Raw genomic sequence first — 15,660 nt, forward strand, 5'->3', positions numbered from 1 at the left:
GAAAGAATCCATTATATGCAAGAAGAGTCTTGCTACTCTACAGGTTTGCAGTGCTATTGTACCGTCACACATGCAAAGATTCTATTTTGCCATTACATACGGCACTTACAATGTGGGGGGTAATGAAGTCAGTGTTTGTTCTTCTGTTTCACAACCTGCTTCCATTCTCTGCTTCACTTGACAAGGTCTTTGAGTGCCACTTATGAGAAACATCCAGCATCAGTACAACAACGATTTAGCTTAACTAAGTGACAGCAAGTAAAGGACAGTGCTCAACATACTGTGCTTCGGATTAATCAAAGTTATAATGATGATCTATTGAAGGATATTTTTGAAAACTGAGGCAAATATTAAAATGGAAAAATGTACAAAGTATAGAGAAACATAAATTAAATGGCAAACGTGATTTTTCAGCTTGCATTTTACCTGTTTATGGGTGCACATCACCACATAGCACTGTCTAATTTTAATTTTGGGGCTTTGAGACAATTGTATTATTGTATTATACCTAACATGACACACATCACCTTAGGAATTTGCCATAAAACTCTCTTAATAATACTGACTATGGTTCCAAAGTTATACTAAGAGTGAAGAGTATTATATAAATTAAATAAGAGGCACTGAAAATAATTTAGTGGCAAAGCATAGTTGCTGCCATTCAGAGTATTAGGTAACCTTTTTTAATTAGAATGTACACTCTTAGATTACTGATTATGAACATCAGGGGACTCGAGATTTTGATTCATCAGTAATTCTCCTTTATGTCTACACTAAGATGTAAAAAACGAGACCTCTGGCTCTAACTTGGTATTCCAGAGCCTTTACATGCTGATGCAGAATCTATTTTACCTGTAATCTCTAGTACTGCTCTGCCCCCTTGTGCTGCTACAGTGAACTCAACAGAGGAACCGTTTGCCTTAATCTTTGTACATGAACTACAGAAAAATCCCACTGTCACTTCTCACTTTTCTGGCAAGTTCAAGGTCAGTGTCTAGCTATTTTCAGCTCATCTCTTCTTGATCCATGCAGAGAAATGACAAGGTAACGTGAATCGGGGTCAGCTGTATTACAGGAACCGTTACATAAACGGAGAAAGTGAAAATCAATCCTAGCTGACAGTGACTTCGGGATAATCAACGCTCACTGGATGCCTTTGTCAGCTCGCCTGCATCAAATACTGTGTGACTTCTGTCAGATCTTTTTAATAAAACTATATTCTCTCTTTTAGCAATCAAATAAATATTTCACTTGAGCTGAATTTTTCAGACAATTGGTAGCCTTCTGGGTTCGGAAACTATCCCAATGATTCCTTGAAAATTTTCATGGGTGATATCCATTATCCCGCAGTTCATTATTGAACTGAGATGCGAGGTGCTGCTGTATAACATGCCCTTATTCAGAGTGACCTATGAGAGCTTTCCTACAAACTGTTGCATATTCGGCATTGAACTCAACACCCTTCCCCAAATGAACCTCAGCCCTAACTTCTCTCTCCTCCTTCTTGGTAACAGAGCCCCTTAATCAATCATTTCTTGGTGGGAAATTAGGTGTCTTTCTCCTTTTTAGATGTTCATCATTGCTTTCCTTTTTATCTCTGTATTTCCTACGAGGCCATTTCCCCCTCATACGGAATTGGAAAATCAGTATTTAACAAGATGTTCCACATTAGAGGCATTCCCACTGACAGCACCTGATGTGTCAGTTTCGGGAAGGAGCTCTTTTATCCCACCCACCTCGTGCTCCCTTGAAACTGTGAGGCACTCAGTACTCCACTGAAGTACAATTTACCATAATATTAGTTGTCAGTAAATTCAAAGACAGAACTCCTAAAGCTATAAAATGGATTAGAAGCAATTTAAAAAAGAATTAACAAACTAGAGTAAGAGTATACTGTCAACAAACAAATGCTCCATCATAGGACTGTAATTTGGAATTTTAATTACCCCTCTGCTTCTGTAACAAAACAATGTCTGAACTGGCAGCGATTTGAATCTCTCACAGGTCATTGAGCATTCTAGTTAATTACTCTATGAATAGCCTGTTTTTCTCCCCTCTGGAAACACGTTTCTAATGGCAGTCAAGGTCTGACAAATGTGTCATCTACATAATTAGCTAGGAAGCAACACAAAACATTAAACATGCTTTGTGCCGACAACTATCAAAACATTTCATTTGTTGTCAATTATTCATTACTTTGTAGGTTCTGAAGGGGTTGTTATTATGGAAATAAGTCCAGATGCTAACAAGGTTAGAGTTTTGGATTCAAATTAGTAATCAGAGGACTAACTTTTAAAAAAATGTATCTCATGTACATTCAGCTCCATGTTCAATCAGTAGGAGATTATAAACAATTTTAGCTATGCGCAAGCTAAAATGTAAACAACACAACCACGTATGTGAATTCAAGAGTCCAGGTTCGTTCTTTGAAACACGAACTCTAGTGTCGTTTCTGTAAACTTTCTGTACCTTTGGCAAGTCCAATTTGTGCTTGGTAAACAGAGTTAAAGATTTTCACAGCAGGAGATGACATGGGATGGCAACACAAGAAAATAAATCTCTGGTGGTTTTTTATTCTTTTTGATCCTACAGGGCATATTATGAAAAAGTCTAAATTCAGGCTAATCAACTTTTTTGTCTGCTCTACAGCAGACTCGTCACCTTAGGTAACCCTTGAATTCCATAAATTTTTGTGTGTGTGTTTGTTTTGCTGTTTCTGAAATCTTGTTTCTCTTGTTATTGTTTTAATATCATATATAAAGCCAAGTATTTTGTTGAAAGCAGCACTCCTGATGTATACAGAGGATATAAAAAGATTTCTCAACAAAATTGACCTCTCAGTGGCAAAGAAAATTGCAGTGGAAGACACATTATTGTGTAGGCATATCTGAGGCTTGGATCTATGGAGAGTCTCACTCCACTGTCCTCCAGCTTTTCCTTATAAACCAAAATGGCTTACAAATGTCATCCACAATAGTCCAATAAAGATTAGGAACAAAACACTGTCCTTACGCTGATGAGATAAGAAAGATTTAACTGCAGAATGCAGCATATAAGAACAACTCATAAGGCTTGTTCTTGAATCGGAAAAATAAAACTCAAATTATATTTGTGTGTGTCTAGAATTTAATTGAGATGATCAGTTTATTTTCTACATAATGTTTGATCAGAAGCCTGTATTACAGAGCTAGATAAAAAGGGGGGGAAAAAAAAAGCAAACAGATTCTATCAGGCAAAATCAAGAAGACCTGTTATCTACAGGGTGTGCAAAATATGTCAGGAAATAATTCTACCCTGAGCACTGAGAATGCTCAGTTAATAAAAAAAGACCAGCCACTTGCTAAGAGAAAATAATTGTCTGTATCTATATTTTTCAAAGCAAAAAGGCAGCCACATTTTACACTAAATAGGACACATTAAAATAAGCTTTAATAATCTTTATGCAGAAGGAAACTAATCCATTTTCAGATCATACGATCCACAGCAATAAAGGAAAATCATCAAACTAAAAACAATTTTAGAAATGGCTGCAGACTCTCATTTAATTAACATGCAACAGATCATATATTTATGAGGAAGTCAAAATATTTAGGAAGCCTATAATCCTGTAAGCCTTAATGTGGTATAAAAACAACAAATAAATGCAAAGTGTTACTATTATACATGTCTGCCTGATCAATGGTTTTCACATATTGATCTATAAATGGAGTTGACAGTCTGTGTTGGCTGCACATTTTCCAAGCAGCGCTATTTTTGCACAAAACCAATACGGGCAATTACCTTTGTTTGAGATGCCAAGTCTTATCAATTCAATGTGATTTAGTGTCATTTTAATTAAATATCAGGATCCACTTCAGGACAATTTATACAAACAAAGCCTCAAACCTAACTATAAGCTTGATTTGAACTAAACATGGACGAGTCCTACAGCCTCATAATATTTCTCAAAAACTCTGCTAAACAGAAGGCTTATATTTTTAGCAGCAATTTTTATGTCTGCCTTTTTGGCTAGCCACAACTTTGGCAAGTATCCTATAATCACAGAAGTAAGAAACAAAAGAAAATTGTTTCCTCTTTTTTCTTATAACATATTAAAAAGAAAAATGAATGAACACAGACTGTTAACAGAAGCAAACGGAGTCTTGTGTGTTAACATTTAGGAATGGTTCAAGCTAAGTCTTTATCTGAACACTAATAAAAAGATAGTTCCCTGTCCATAATGGCCATGAATGAAGTAATGCACTTCTGCGGGTTTTACAAGATGGAAATGGTGAATATTCATACATGTTGCTGCTTAAGACACCAGTATTTAATGCCGAAACTGCTCCTGCCTGCAAATCCTATGTCTGCAGTTTCCTGACTTGGGCTATTTAAACTCTTCATTAATATCCATTCTAAACTGTCTACTAGGCTGGAGCATCCCTCTTATAAATAACATCAAAGCCACATTAAACCTTTTGCATTAGCTATTTGCTGGATTGTACATTAGCCTTTTTAGCCCTTAAAGAGACACACTTCACTTGCCCCCATTTACGCTCACTAAGCCGTCTGCTTCTGTGTTTAGCACATATGGGTAAATAAGCAGTCCACCTTTAAGAGGGCTCACTCCGGTGCTCAGGATAAGACAAAAAAAAAAGAAAACTCACTGAGACCGAAGAGCATTCCTTCCCCACTCACTAATCAGAGGTCTCCAGTTCTCTCTCACAGATAGGCAATTTTCATGCTAACCTCGTCCTTCTACGTCCAAACTTCCCACCTCTCCATTTCCCAGGTAGCAAAGTGGCCTCTTCGAATTTTGAAAAGGCATTGATCTTATTAATCCCATAAAAATGCTTATTTGGTGTTTAAAGAAAATGATGAATACCACCAATAAAATACTAAAGGAGTATCGATACCTGTTTTACTGAAATGCTTCCCTGCAACACTTAGCTAATCAAAACTTAATTTAACAAGTAAATTCACTTGTGTTTGCAAGGCTTAGGGTTGAATAAATGTTTATATTGGCATTTCAAACTACGCATACTGCCCGATTTGTTACTCAAAATATAGGCTTTTATGATGTATATAAAATTTTATATTGTGTTCTGAGTTCACAGTTATATTAAACACTTTTAGCTGAACAAAATAAAAAGTAAAATTTATGAATTCATGAGAAAATTACATAATTGATTTGACTAGAATCTTTTACGATTTTTTGTAATGTTAAATCATTATCAATGTAGTATCAGATTCTTGTATTATTATATACTCCAATAAGTCCGTATTAGATTTGCATAATTGTTATGCTAGTGAACAAGTTTTATATATATATATATAAATATATATAAAATGCATATTAAATAGGATGCATAACATATAGATAGTCCTTAAGTACTCTTAATTTTTTTCTGTACAGATTAAATATCTGTGTCTCTGTTACAATAAACCATACATGTGAACATGTGCACTCATTTTGAGAATACATCTTCGGCTTCTCAAGTTCAAAATCTCCCCCTTGACCTTACCCCACCTCCAACTTCTGAAAAATCAAGTTCTTAGTTTAGTTTGAGCAGATATCTTTAACAGGCTTGTTTGAATAAATATGCCAAAATACTTTACATTCTGTCAGTATCTAGTCAGAAAATTGTGCATGGAAAAAAGAGATGAAAAGAACTGAGACAGAAAGAAAATTAGTGCCGTGGCAAGCTTTCAATGCAGTATCTCTGAGCCAAGTTTCCTCAGTGAAATGACATATCCTCACTGAAATACCCTTTTTATATAATTATGCACTGAGCACATATAACCAAAAGTAACTTTTATTTTTGTTCCTTGCCGAGCAATACATATTGCCCAGGCTAAGAATGCGGAAACAAAAGCTGGGGTGATTATAGCTAATTTGACTTTGGAAAACTCTTATTGTCTAGCAGGCCAGCATATAACCCCCCAAACTAAAGTTATGTAACAAGGTAATATCAACAATGAGAAACTGCATGATAAAATCCTGCCCAAAAGTGAAAAATGCTAATTTTGTCTCATTTAGCAGCTGGATACAGAAATGCTCATTAGTTTTAAGAGGGTTAATCCTTTTAACTTTTGCATATTGATATGCCAATTATGCCTAATTGTACAAGAGGCATCAGTCAAGGTAATAGTGCATAAACACATGAAAGTTATTAAGTACATCCCAACATGTAATAAAGTAGGTGTTAATTGGTAGCTGAGTTCTGCGGGCTATTGAGGTGGATAATTCATTGAGAGATGGATCACTTGTAATTTCTCTCCATAATTCCTTTTGCAGTCTCATGCTGTGATGTTTTCATGCTTGTCAAAAACAACTGCGGCATAGTGCCTTTTGTTAAACACAGCCAATAAAATATGTTAGGCATCATTAAATATACTTAACTTCTAAACTTTTTCAAAGGTACAGTTCTAACTGATAATACATTATAGAGATTCCAATAATTTACTCTAACCACTGTCTCAAGTTCATAGTTGAGGAACATTTTAGCTAGTTTAAAAGCAGAGTCGGGCTGGCAGTGTTGTGCCTCCCAGCAGACAATACTTTTAAATGAGAAAGTAAATAAAGAAAAATATATCTCTGGGCACCTTATCTAAGGATGCATTTTTCACTCCCAAAATATAATCACTGGCTTCCTCATGCTAAATTTGCCTATAATACCTGAAAAAAGAATGATTCAAATCATATATTTCTCAGGCTCCTGAGACTGTTGTGTGCTACTTTTGCACTTGAAATTCGAGTGAAAAACAGGGAATAAATATAATCAGTAACATGCTACTCAGCAAGTTTATCTCATTTAATAACTCAGTTAGGGAGCTGAATATTTCATAGACCTCTACGATATTAACAGAACACACAATTAATAGCTCACATGTTTCTGCAGGGTGACTGGGACTCGCAGCCTGTCCCCAGCTAACCTATCTCTCGCTCTTGCTCACACTGTGAGAAACAAAATAGATCTAGGGTCCAAAAGAGTGGCTAACATTGCATAAATAATTTTGTAACATCCTATGGCCTCAGCTGCAAGTTACCACCATTATGGAAGAAAATTAACCAGAAGAGACTCATCGCAATCAGTGTGTTTAGTGGCTCAGGATGCGTGCAGGGGCAGGGACACAATTGGCAGTAGAGTTCATCCCTAACTATTTTATTTCAAATCTTTCTAATGACACATTATCGAGACAAAATGGTTTCCTCTCCAAACCTTAAATCGCCACGCCATTTCAATCGTTCAAGCTGGTTCCAAACAAAAATCCTAATTTCTAATATCATATATGGCTGGGAGATTTTAAGAAAGAGATTTCCACATTTGTTTTTTAAAGACTTTTTTTTTTTTTTTAAATCTCAGTTCATTCTTAGCTAAATTTAGCCTCTGGCTTTTCAAAGTGATGTACTGTATTTGGAAGTACAAACACCACATGCTAGTATAACCTCATTATTTTTATGACACTGAAGCATGATAGTGGAAGCCCTTAAAATGAGTCAAAGGTGCTCTTCGGTCTAGCTCCAAATTCACTTTATCACTCTGGATTAAGTCCATCTCTTCTCTCAGAGCTGGGGATATTATTATGACTATATGTAGGCAATATAACATACATTACAAAAACAGTTTTCTCACGCACGTTAGGAAAACAAAAGGCTAATTTGGTGTTTTTTGGGTTTTTTTTTTACAAAATTCTGTATAGGTGATCTTGGTGTATTAGAGGTATTTGACTTACAGGTTCAGTGACCTTCCCAACATCGGTAAGGATCATGGATTTACTTTGGCTCAGCCTGTCGTGGTGGCTGTTGGCATTTTTGATTCTCATCTGCACAGCTCCGGTACCTTGGCGGGTAGAACTCAGTGTTTCCACAGAGGTATCTGAATTAGTTGATTTCTGCATATTACAGTGATATCCTGATAAAATACAAAAGCATTATATTATTCTAAATATGTACTTTTCCATGAAAAACTTTTGGTGGAGTGTACATCCCTATTAATCAGTACATTACAAAAATGAAATACATAGTCTCCACCTCTCTGAGAAGAAAAGGTCATGCATTTGTAATTTTTTTAAATCAATTCAAGTATGTGGATCTCTTTAGTGGCCAGAACGATACATGACAGAGGACTTCAAAGTTCGTAGGCAGCCTAGTCATACTCTGTGTAGTTCCTAATTCCATTAAGGAACTAATGACGAATGATAGTCTTCCTTGTACAGAAATGATGTTGCCAGCTAATCACCTCTAGAGTTTATGACCTTTTCATTCACCATGTCACTGATCTGTTACCCAACCCATCCCACCCCACCTTCACAGGTGGCCACTAGCACTCCTTTTTTTGGTGAACAAAAACCTATGAGGGGGGGAAAAATTAAAAAATTTAAAAATAAATTTAAAAAAACCACAAAAAACAAAACCTATGTCAATAAAGTCAAATTTAAGTGAGTAGAATTAGCGTTAGAGCAAACTAACCCAGTCTCATTGACTATCAAATATGTTGGCTTGTCCTTATTAGCATGGTGCTCAGCCCCAGCCCCTACCCCCACTCCTAATATCCACAGGGGAGGATTAAACTTCTTTTGTCCATCACCATCTGCCAATTGAACTAGATTTAGTAGCTTAGTGGAAGTAATATTTATGAAGAAAGAGAAAATCAACATGGTTTGTTTGTTTATATTTTAATGGAAGAACTCTGATTTAGGCAGGAAAAATTCAGTGCGGGCACATTTCGAAGGAGAGACAGTGAAGAAACAATAATTCAGGAAATGAAAATGAAGGGAACTAAACTGGCAACATCAATGGGTGTACTAGGGGGGCTTTAGTTGTTTCCCAAATCTGTAATCCTTTTCAACTATTCCTTCCTGTAAACCCCACAAATGAACATGTTATCTCATTTAAAATAGAACATTTATGACACAAACAGCTTCTAAGATTCTAGAAGCAGACCCCCATTTGGCCTGATTGTTGTCACCACATTTCACCTATATAGACATTACATAACTAGCCTGGGCATGTGTGTAAACGTTAGAAAAAATTGTCACCAGTTAGTTACAGAAGCCAATATAGAATCCTAAAGAAGGATTAAATTTTAAGGAGCCAACTGTATTGGTACCCCTATGTTTGTCAGACAACAGGGCTAGAATTATGGTAATCTTCAAGTCAAGTGGACCCAAAAATGATTAGGAAAAAATGAAAGCATTTTAATAGGAGGAAAATTGTTACCTCATAACTGATGCCAGTAAAATAATTGAGTGATAACTTAGAACAGAAGTTCTTATTTACTGAATATTTACTATGTGTCAGGCAATGCGTTCAGCGGTTTAATCCTTGCAAAACTCCTGTGAGATAGATATTAAACTCTTATGTTTATAGAGGAGGAAAATGAGGATTAGAGAAACTATATTAACTTTCCTAAGGACACTGGGCAGAAATAAATAAATCAGTATATATTTTATTCTGAAAAAGAAAATAAGACCCAGATGTCCATCAACAGGTCAATAGATAGACAAATTCTATTTTATCTACACTATGAAATATTGCTCAATAGAAAGGCATGGACTATTGATGCATACAACCACATGGATAAATTGCAAATTCATTGTGCCAAGTGAAAGAAGCCAGAGCAAGAGAAGAAAAAGAGAAAATACTTATTGGGTACTTATCATTTCACTTGTATAATATTCTAGGAAATGCAAAGTAACATATAGTGACAGAAAGCCAATCAGTGATTGCTAGGGGTAGGGAGGAGGGAGGAATGGATTATATTAGATACAAGGAAACTTTGGGGGATGATAGATATGTTTGTTATCTTGATTGTGATGGTTGTTTAACAGTAGTATTATACATATATTAAAAATAATCAAATTATAGCCTAAATACTTGCACTTTACTGTACTTCAGTTGTAACTCACAAAGCTGTTTACAGGAAAGTTGTTTTAAGAATTCCTTAACAGATTTATTTTGCTCCTATATTCATTTTATGTTTCTACATGTATTATAAAAATTTATCTTAGAATAAAAACTCTTTCAATATGCCTTAAAATAATAATTTAAATAAAAGATCTTATCTCAATATTCTATGTAAATATAATGATAGCCACTTTTATAAGAATAGTTTTAAAATGTATCAAATCTGGCCCATAATGTAGGCATAAGGGATCTAACCTCTATAACTAGAATAAGATATTAGAGTTACAACTATATATAAACTGTTTTTATAAAAGTAAATGCAATCACATGCAGATAATATAAATAGTTATTTCTCCATATATCCCAGTACATGATCATACGTTTTTGGTTCTATTCTGTGTATGATCTATTTTTGAGGCCATTAATTTTTCTTAGCCAAGTAAAAAACATTTCAAAATAACAAAGCAAATCAATGAATCTTTGACATTTCTGAAAATGCTACTACTAAAAGCATGAGTTTTTTCAGGGTATATTTTAGTGAATTGAAATAAGGATTAATGAAGGAATGAAAATCTAGGGACTGTCATTGTAATGGAGGCTTTGGATTCATGGTACTTAGACTGCCTGCATAAAAAAGAGCCCATCATGACTTCAAGTGACAGCACTGCCTTAATAATCACCTTTTTGATCTATAAATCAATGGATCTCTGTTTACCACTGGAAAAAAAGTAATAGTGAAGGGTCAGGGGCAGCCAAGAGGACTGCTTTGATCTGTGGGGTCCTTTCCACTTCTGATACCAATGTGCTTAAAGTCTGGGAGCTCAAGAAGTATTACTACAGATTTAGAGCTCAGTAGCTTCAGGCTGATATGCAACAATGTAAATGCTTTGGTATGAATTGATGCCCAAGGGCAGCGATTCGCAACCTGTGGGTTGCGACCCCTTTGGGGGTTGAACAACCCTTTCATAGGGGTCACCTAAGACCATCGGAAAACAAAAAGATATTTACATTACGATTCATAACAGTAGCAAAATTACAGTTAGAGAGTAGCAACGAAAATAATTTGATGGTTGGGGGTCACCACAACATGAGGAACTGTATTAAGGGGTTGTGGCATTAGGAAGGTTGAGAACCACTGCCCAAGGGATTTGGTGGGAGGTGGAGTTAATCTGTGATTAAACATATACTTTTTTTTTTCTAGAAAAGTCCAGGTTCTCCTCTGAGTGCATTCAAGGCTTGATCTTCCTTATCACATTAGATTCAAATGCTAAGGGTGCTGTGTTTGTAATATTGGTGAGGGAAATCACTCAGGCTAAAGCCACGATCTTCTGACCAAGAGAGTGAAGCTACTATATTTAGATAGCCCCACCGTGTGCCATTTATAGGACATGTTGCTTCCTCAAAGTCGACACACAATTCATTGTCACATCAACCCATATTGATTTCACAATCAACCCATACTTTACCTCATGATGTGTTGCTGTCAAAAGGCTGGATGACTTAAAAAGCCTCTTATCTGGCTTCCCCACCTGTTTTCTCAGGGACAGGTGGCAGAAACCATTTTCAAAATCTTCCTTGTTTAGATCTTTCTGTTAGGCTGATCTACCACAGAGTTAATGTGATTTTTCTTTCTTCTTCTTTCCTGCTCTAGCTATCACTCCCTTTCCCATCAGACTTCTCACATTTTGTTGATAGCCCACTGCACTCTTTTTATTCAGCTTCCCTTGTCTTTATTCAGCTCTCTTTATTCAGCTTCCCTTGTCTTTTGTTCTACAATGGCATTTGCTAGATGCTATTAGGTTGGTGCAAACATAATTGCGGTTGTTGCATTGTTGAAATTTTCTTTTGATATTGGAATACATTCTTAAATAAATGTGATTATGTTATACATCATTTTAACGTACATATCTAGATTTTTTTTTTGCTAATGACATTACTTGCTGTTTGTTTTATATGTATTTTAGACTATGGAAATGATATTGGATAAAAGAGCAAATTCGAGCAATTTTCTTATTGGAGATCAAAAATGTAAAGCAGCAGAGACAACTCACAACATCAACAATGCATTTGACCCAGGAACTGCTAATGAACATACAGTGCAGTGGTGGTTCAAGAAATTTTGCAAAGGAGGTGAGAGCCTTAAAGATGAGGAGCATAGTGGCCGGCCATTGGAAGTTGACAACAACCAATTGAGAGTAACCATTGAAGCTGATCCTCTTACAACTACACGAGAAGTTGCTGAAGAAATCAACGGCAACCAATCTGTGGTCATTTGGCATTTGAAGCAAACTGGAAAGGTGACAAAGCTTGATAAGTGGGTGCCTCATGAGCTGACTGCAAATTTAAAAAATCATCATTTTGATGTGTCGTTTTCTTTTATTCTAAGCAACAACAACAAACCATTTCTTGATCAGATTGTGACGTGCAATGACAAGTGGATTTTATATGACAACCGGTGATGACCAGCTCAGTGGTTGGACCTAGATGAAGCTCCAAAGCACTTCCCAAAGCCAAACTTGCACCAAAAAAAGGTCATGGTCATTGTTTGGTGCTCTGCTGCCACTTTGATCCACTATAGCTTTCTGAATCCCAGCGAAATCATTGCATCTGAGTATGCTCAGCAAATCAATGAAATGCTCCGAAAACTGCAATGTCTGAGCTGGGATTGGTCAACAGAAAGGGCCCAATTCTCCACAACAACACCTGACCACAAGTTGCACAACTGAGGATTCAAGGGTTGAACGAATTGGGCTATGAAGTTTTGCCTCATCTGCCATATTCACCTGACCTCTTGCCAACTGACTACCACTTCTTTAAGCATTTCGATGACTTTTTGCAGTGAAAATGCTTCCACAACCAACAGGATGCAGAAAATGCTTTCCAAAAGTTTGTCGCACTCCAAAACATGGGTTTTTATGCTACAGGAATAAACAAACTTATTTCTCGTTGGCAAAAATATGTTGATTGTAATGGTTCCTATTTTGATTAATAAAGATGTGTTTGAGCCTAGTTATAATGATTTAAAATTCACGGTCTGAAACCACAATTACTTTAGCACCAACCTAATATCTCATAATTGTTCTCGTGTTTGCCAATACTTGGTGGTTTCTAATTCTGCAGAGCACTACATTGCTCTGAGAAGAATGCAGAAAATGACACGAAACTTCTTAAAGATTCCTACCAGCAGAATGTAAATTATCCATTCAACATTTACTGAGATTCTCTTAAGTGGCAGTCACTATATTAGAGGCTGGATATACTTGTTTTTTAACCAAATGTCTTACAGTTGGTGAGGGTGATAAAAAAACAATTCCTAATGAAATGAAAATAGAGTTGTGCCCAAGTGGAGAGAAGAGCAATGGCATCAAACTCAGGTGGAACTGGAAGATGGAGAAAGTCCCCCATAAAGATCAGCCCATGCTGGACCTAAGTGGGAGCAGGCGGGGCACTTCAGGCAATGCAAAGGTATGAAAATAACTGTGAGATTATAATGTAGATATTGAAATGTGTTATGAAAGAAAAATATATTAGTACCAAGGAAGTTCAAGGGAACGAGACATGATGAATTTCATAAAGAAAATGGCATTTAACATCCGTGTGGGTGATTCTTTTCATCCTGCTAGCCTCTCCTTGGGCCGAAGGACTGACTGAAAGCCCCACCCTTTCTCATCCAACTAGTGCTGGAAAGGGCTGGTATTCTAGACATTCTGAGGGACGGAATGTGGGAAGAGGGTTTTCCTTGGCATAATACACACATGTCTTGTATGGATGAACTGCATGCAAGACAGAGAGAAGCAGGAGCCCCCTGCAGGACCAAGAGAGTTGCAGGAGCAAGGAGAACTGAGGAAGAAGGAAACCTGATGGACTGGAATGACAGATGTGCTAGTGGCTGTGAAACTTGTAACTGCTGTCCTTGTGGGTTCAGAGATGATTTATTGTCTTCTGTCCTGTGAGGAACCTCTCATACTAAGTGGATGAGTCTATTTCTAGGCCAAATTTTGCAACCTGTATTTGGATCCCCTTTCTCCTCATCATTTTTCAACTTCCCACTTCCCTTTGCCTACAGCCTAATGCTCTTTTTTTCCCTCTTTTTTTGTTTACCAGGCACCTATGATTCTTTTCGTATTTTGGATGCCAAAGTCCCTACTGTAGCACCTACTCAGGCCTCATCTCATCCACAGAGTCAATGCTTCTGAAATTCCGTCATTCATTCTTCCTTATCTACATCCCTGAAATATACCCATTCTCTCTGTGAATCACTTAGTTGTATATGGGAGGGGAATGATTAAACTAATTAACACAATGTCACAAATGATTATTAGTCAGGGTTCCCTTTAACTTCTCAGGGAAGCTTTTACCTGAATCTCAAACTGGAATCTCTTCTGGCCACGTGGGAGACTTGTCTTGCAGTAGAAGAGCTTTGATCAGTCTACTCCATGTATGCCCTTAAGTCAATTTAGGGGGGAAGTAGCATGTATGACTAGGATATTAATTAGCACTGCATTCTAGTAAATGATGCCTCCTGTAGTTGTGCAATGCGATGGCATCACCATGGTGGTCTTAATTTTGAATATTTATGGAAGAAGTTTCTAGAGGAGCAAATTCCATTATAAAGCCTGTCCAACCTTGAGTCGAAAGAAACCCTCACACTACAGGATCCATCATGACGAGGCTGCCAGCATCGGGGAGTGGATGTGCTTCCAAGAACATATGTATCAATTCAGGATGCACTCAGAAAGGCAATGAAGAACTACCCGTTTGTGGGTCTTTCTGTGTCATTATTCCAGGAATATTCGCAGGGGTTTGAAATCATATTCTATTATTGCACCCATGTTTTCATTTATCACTGACCTGGAACTTTCTAGATTTGGTGGAATAGATTGCAAAATTAATATCCATCTATGCAACTTAGTAACCCCAAGCATTTTGTTAACTCTAAGTCATATTAACTTTAAGTTTCATGTGATCTACATGCCCATTCAGCATTTCCCTTCTTCTTTCTGTCACATATCATCTGGTCACCATCATCATCATCATATTCATTTAATTGGAAAAAAACATTGATGCCTTAAGCATTTATGTTCTTACAAGAGGTACACAGAGCCTTGGTGAATGACTAATGAAAATATGGAAGAATTAATTGATTTTGACTGTGTCCAAACTCTCCATTGATTTTACAAAACTCTCCAAGTAAATATTCCTGAGTTAGAAATTAAAATGTAAATCACTTAAGACTGGCTTCACAATTTCTTTAGACTTCCTGATTTTGTGTGTACCAAGAGAAGAGCAAGAATAGCTTCTGATACTGCGCTAGTTTCACTTTCAATAGTGTCTTAAAAACAGGAAGCAGTGATGACAATGCATATCATATGAGCCACACAAACTTCAGCTCGACTCAACAGGCAGGTTCTGTGGTGTTCTGAGTCTGATTCTCCCACTTTCACTGCAAATATCCAAATAGGAGTGAGTGTGATATTTTGTCTAATCATAAATTTCATAGCTGTTCTGTCAATTATTTGTTGCACTGTGTTAATTACAAGAAGGCTCAGCAGATTGCCCTTTTGGGTTAGAAAGTATAGTTGTGACATCTCTTTATCATCAGCAGCATTAAAAGTGTATCACAGGGCCGGCCGAGTGGCGCGATGGTTAAGAACTGGCTTGGGATGCCAGAGGGCCCCGGTTGGGATCCCACATATGAGGGCCAGTGACACTGCCCTCTACAGCTAAGATGCTGAACAACAGCTCAACCTGGAGCTGGGCTGCCCATGAGT

The 15,660-nt window shown here is 36.9% G+C and overlaps 1 protein-coding gene across 2 annotated transcripts in view; it reads right to left on the minus strand.

Moving 5' to 3' along the window:
- The window catches only part of ARHGAP15 (Rho GTPase activating protein 15), a 652,765-nt gene that overhangs the window by 614,308 nt on the left and 22,797 nt on the right, over window positions 1-15,660 (minus strand). For both annotated transcript variants that reach the window (XM_019625987.1, XM_019625988.1), the window contains exon 2: window positions 7,717-7,895. In XM_019625987.1, coding sequence (XP_019481532.1) covers window positions 7,717-7,881 — 165 coding nt within the window. In that variant the 5' untranslated portion in view covers window positions 7,882-7,895. The remainder of the gene's footprint in view (window positions 1-7,716; window positions 7,896-15,660) is intronic.

Source organism: Hipposideros armiger, unplaced genomic scaffold (assembly GCF_001890085.2).
Source record: "Hipposideros armiger isolate ML-2016 unplaced genomic scaffold, ASM189008v1 scaffold_649, whole genome shotgun sequence".
Taxonomy (NCBI): domain Eukaryota; kingdom Metazoa; phylum Chordata; class Mammalia; order Chiroptera; family Hipposideridae; genus Hipposideros; species Hipposideros armiger.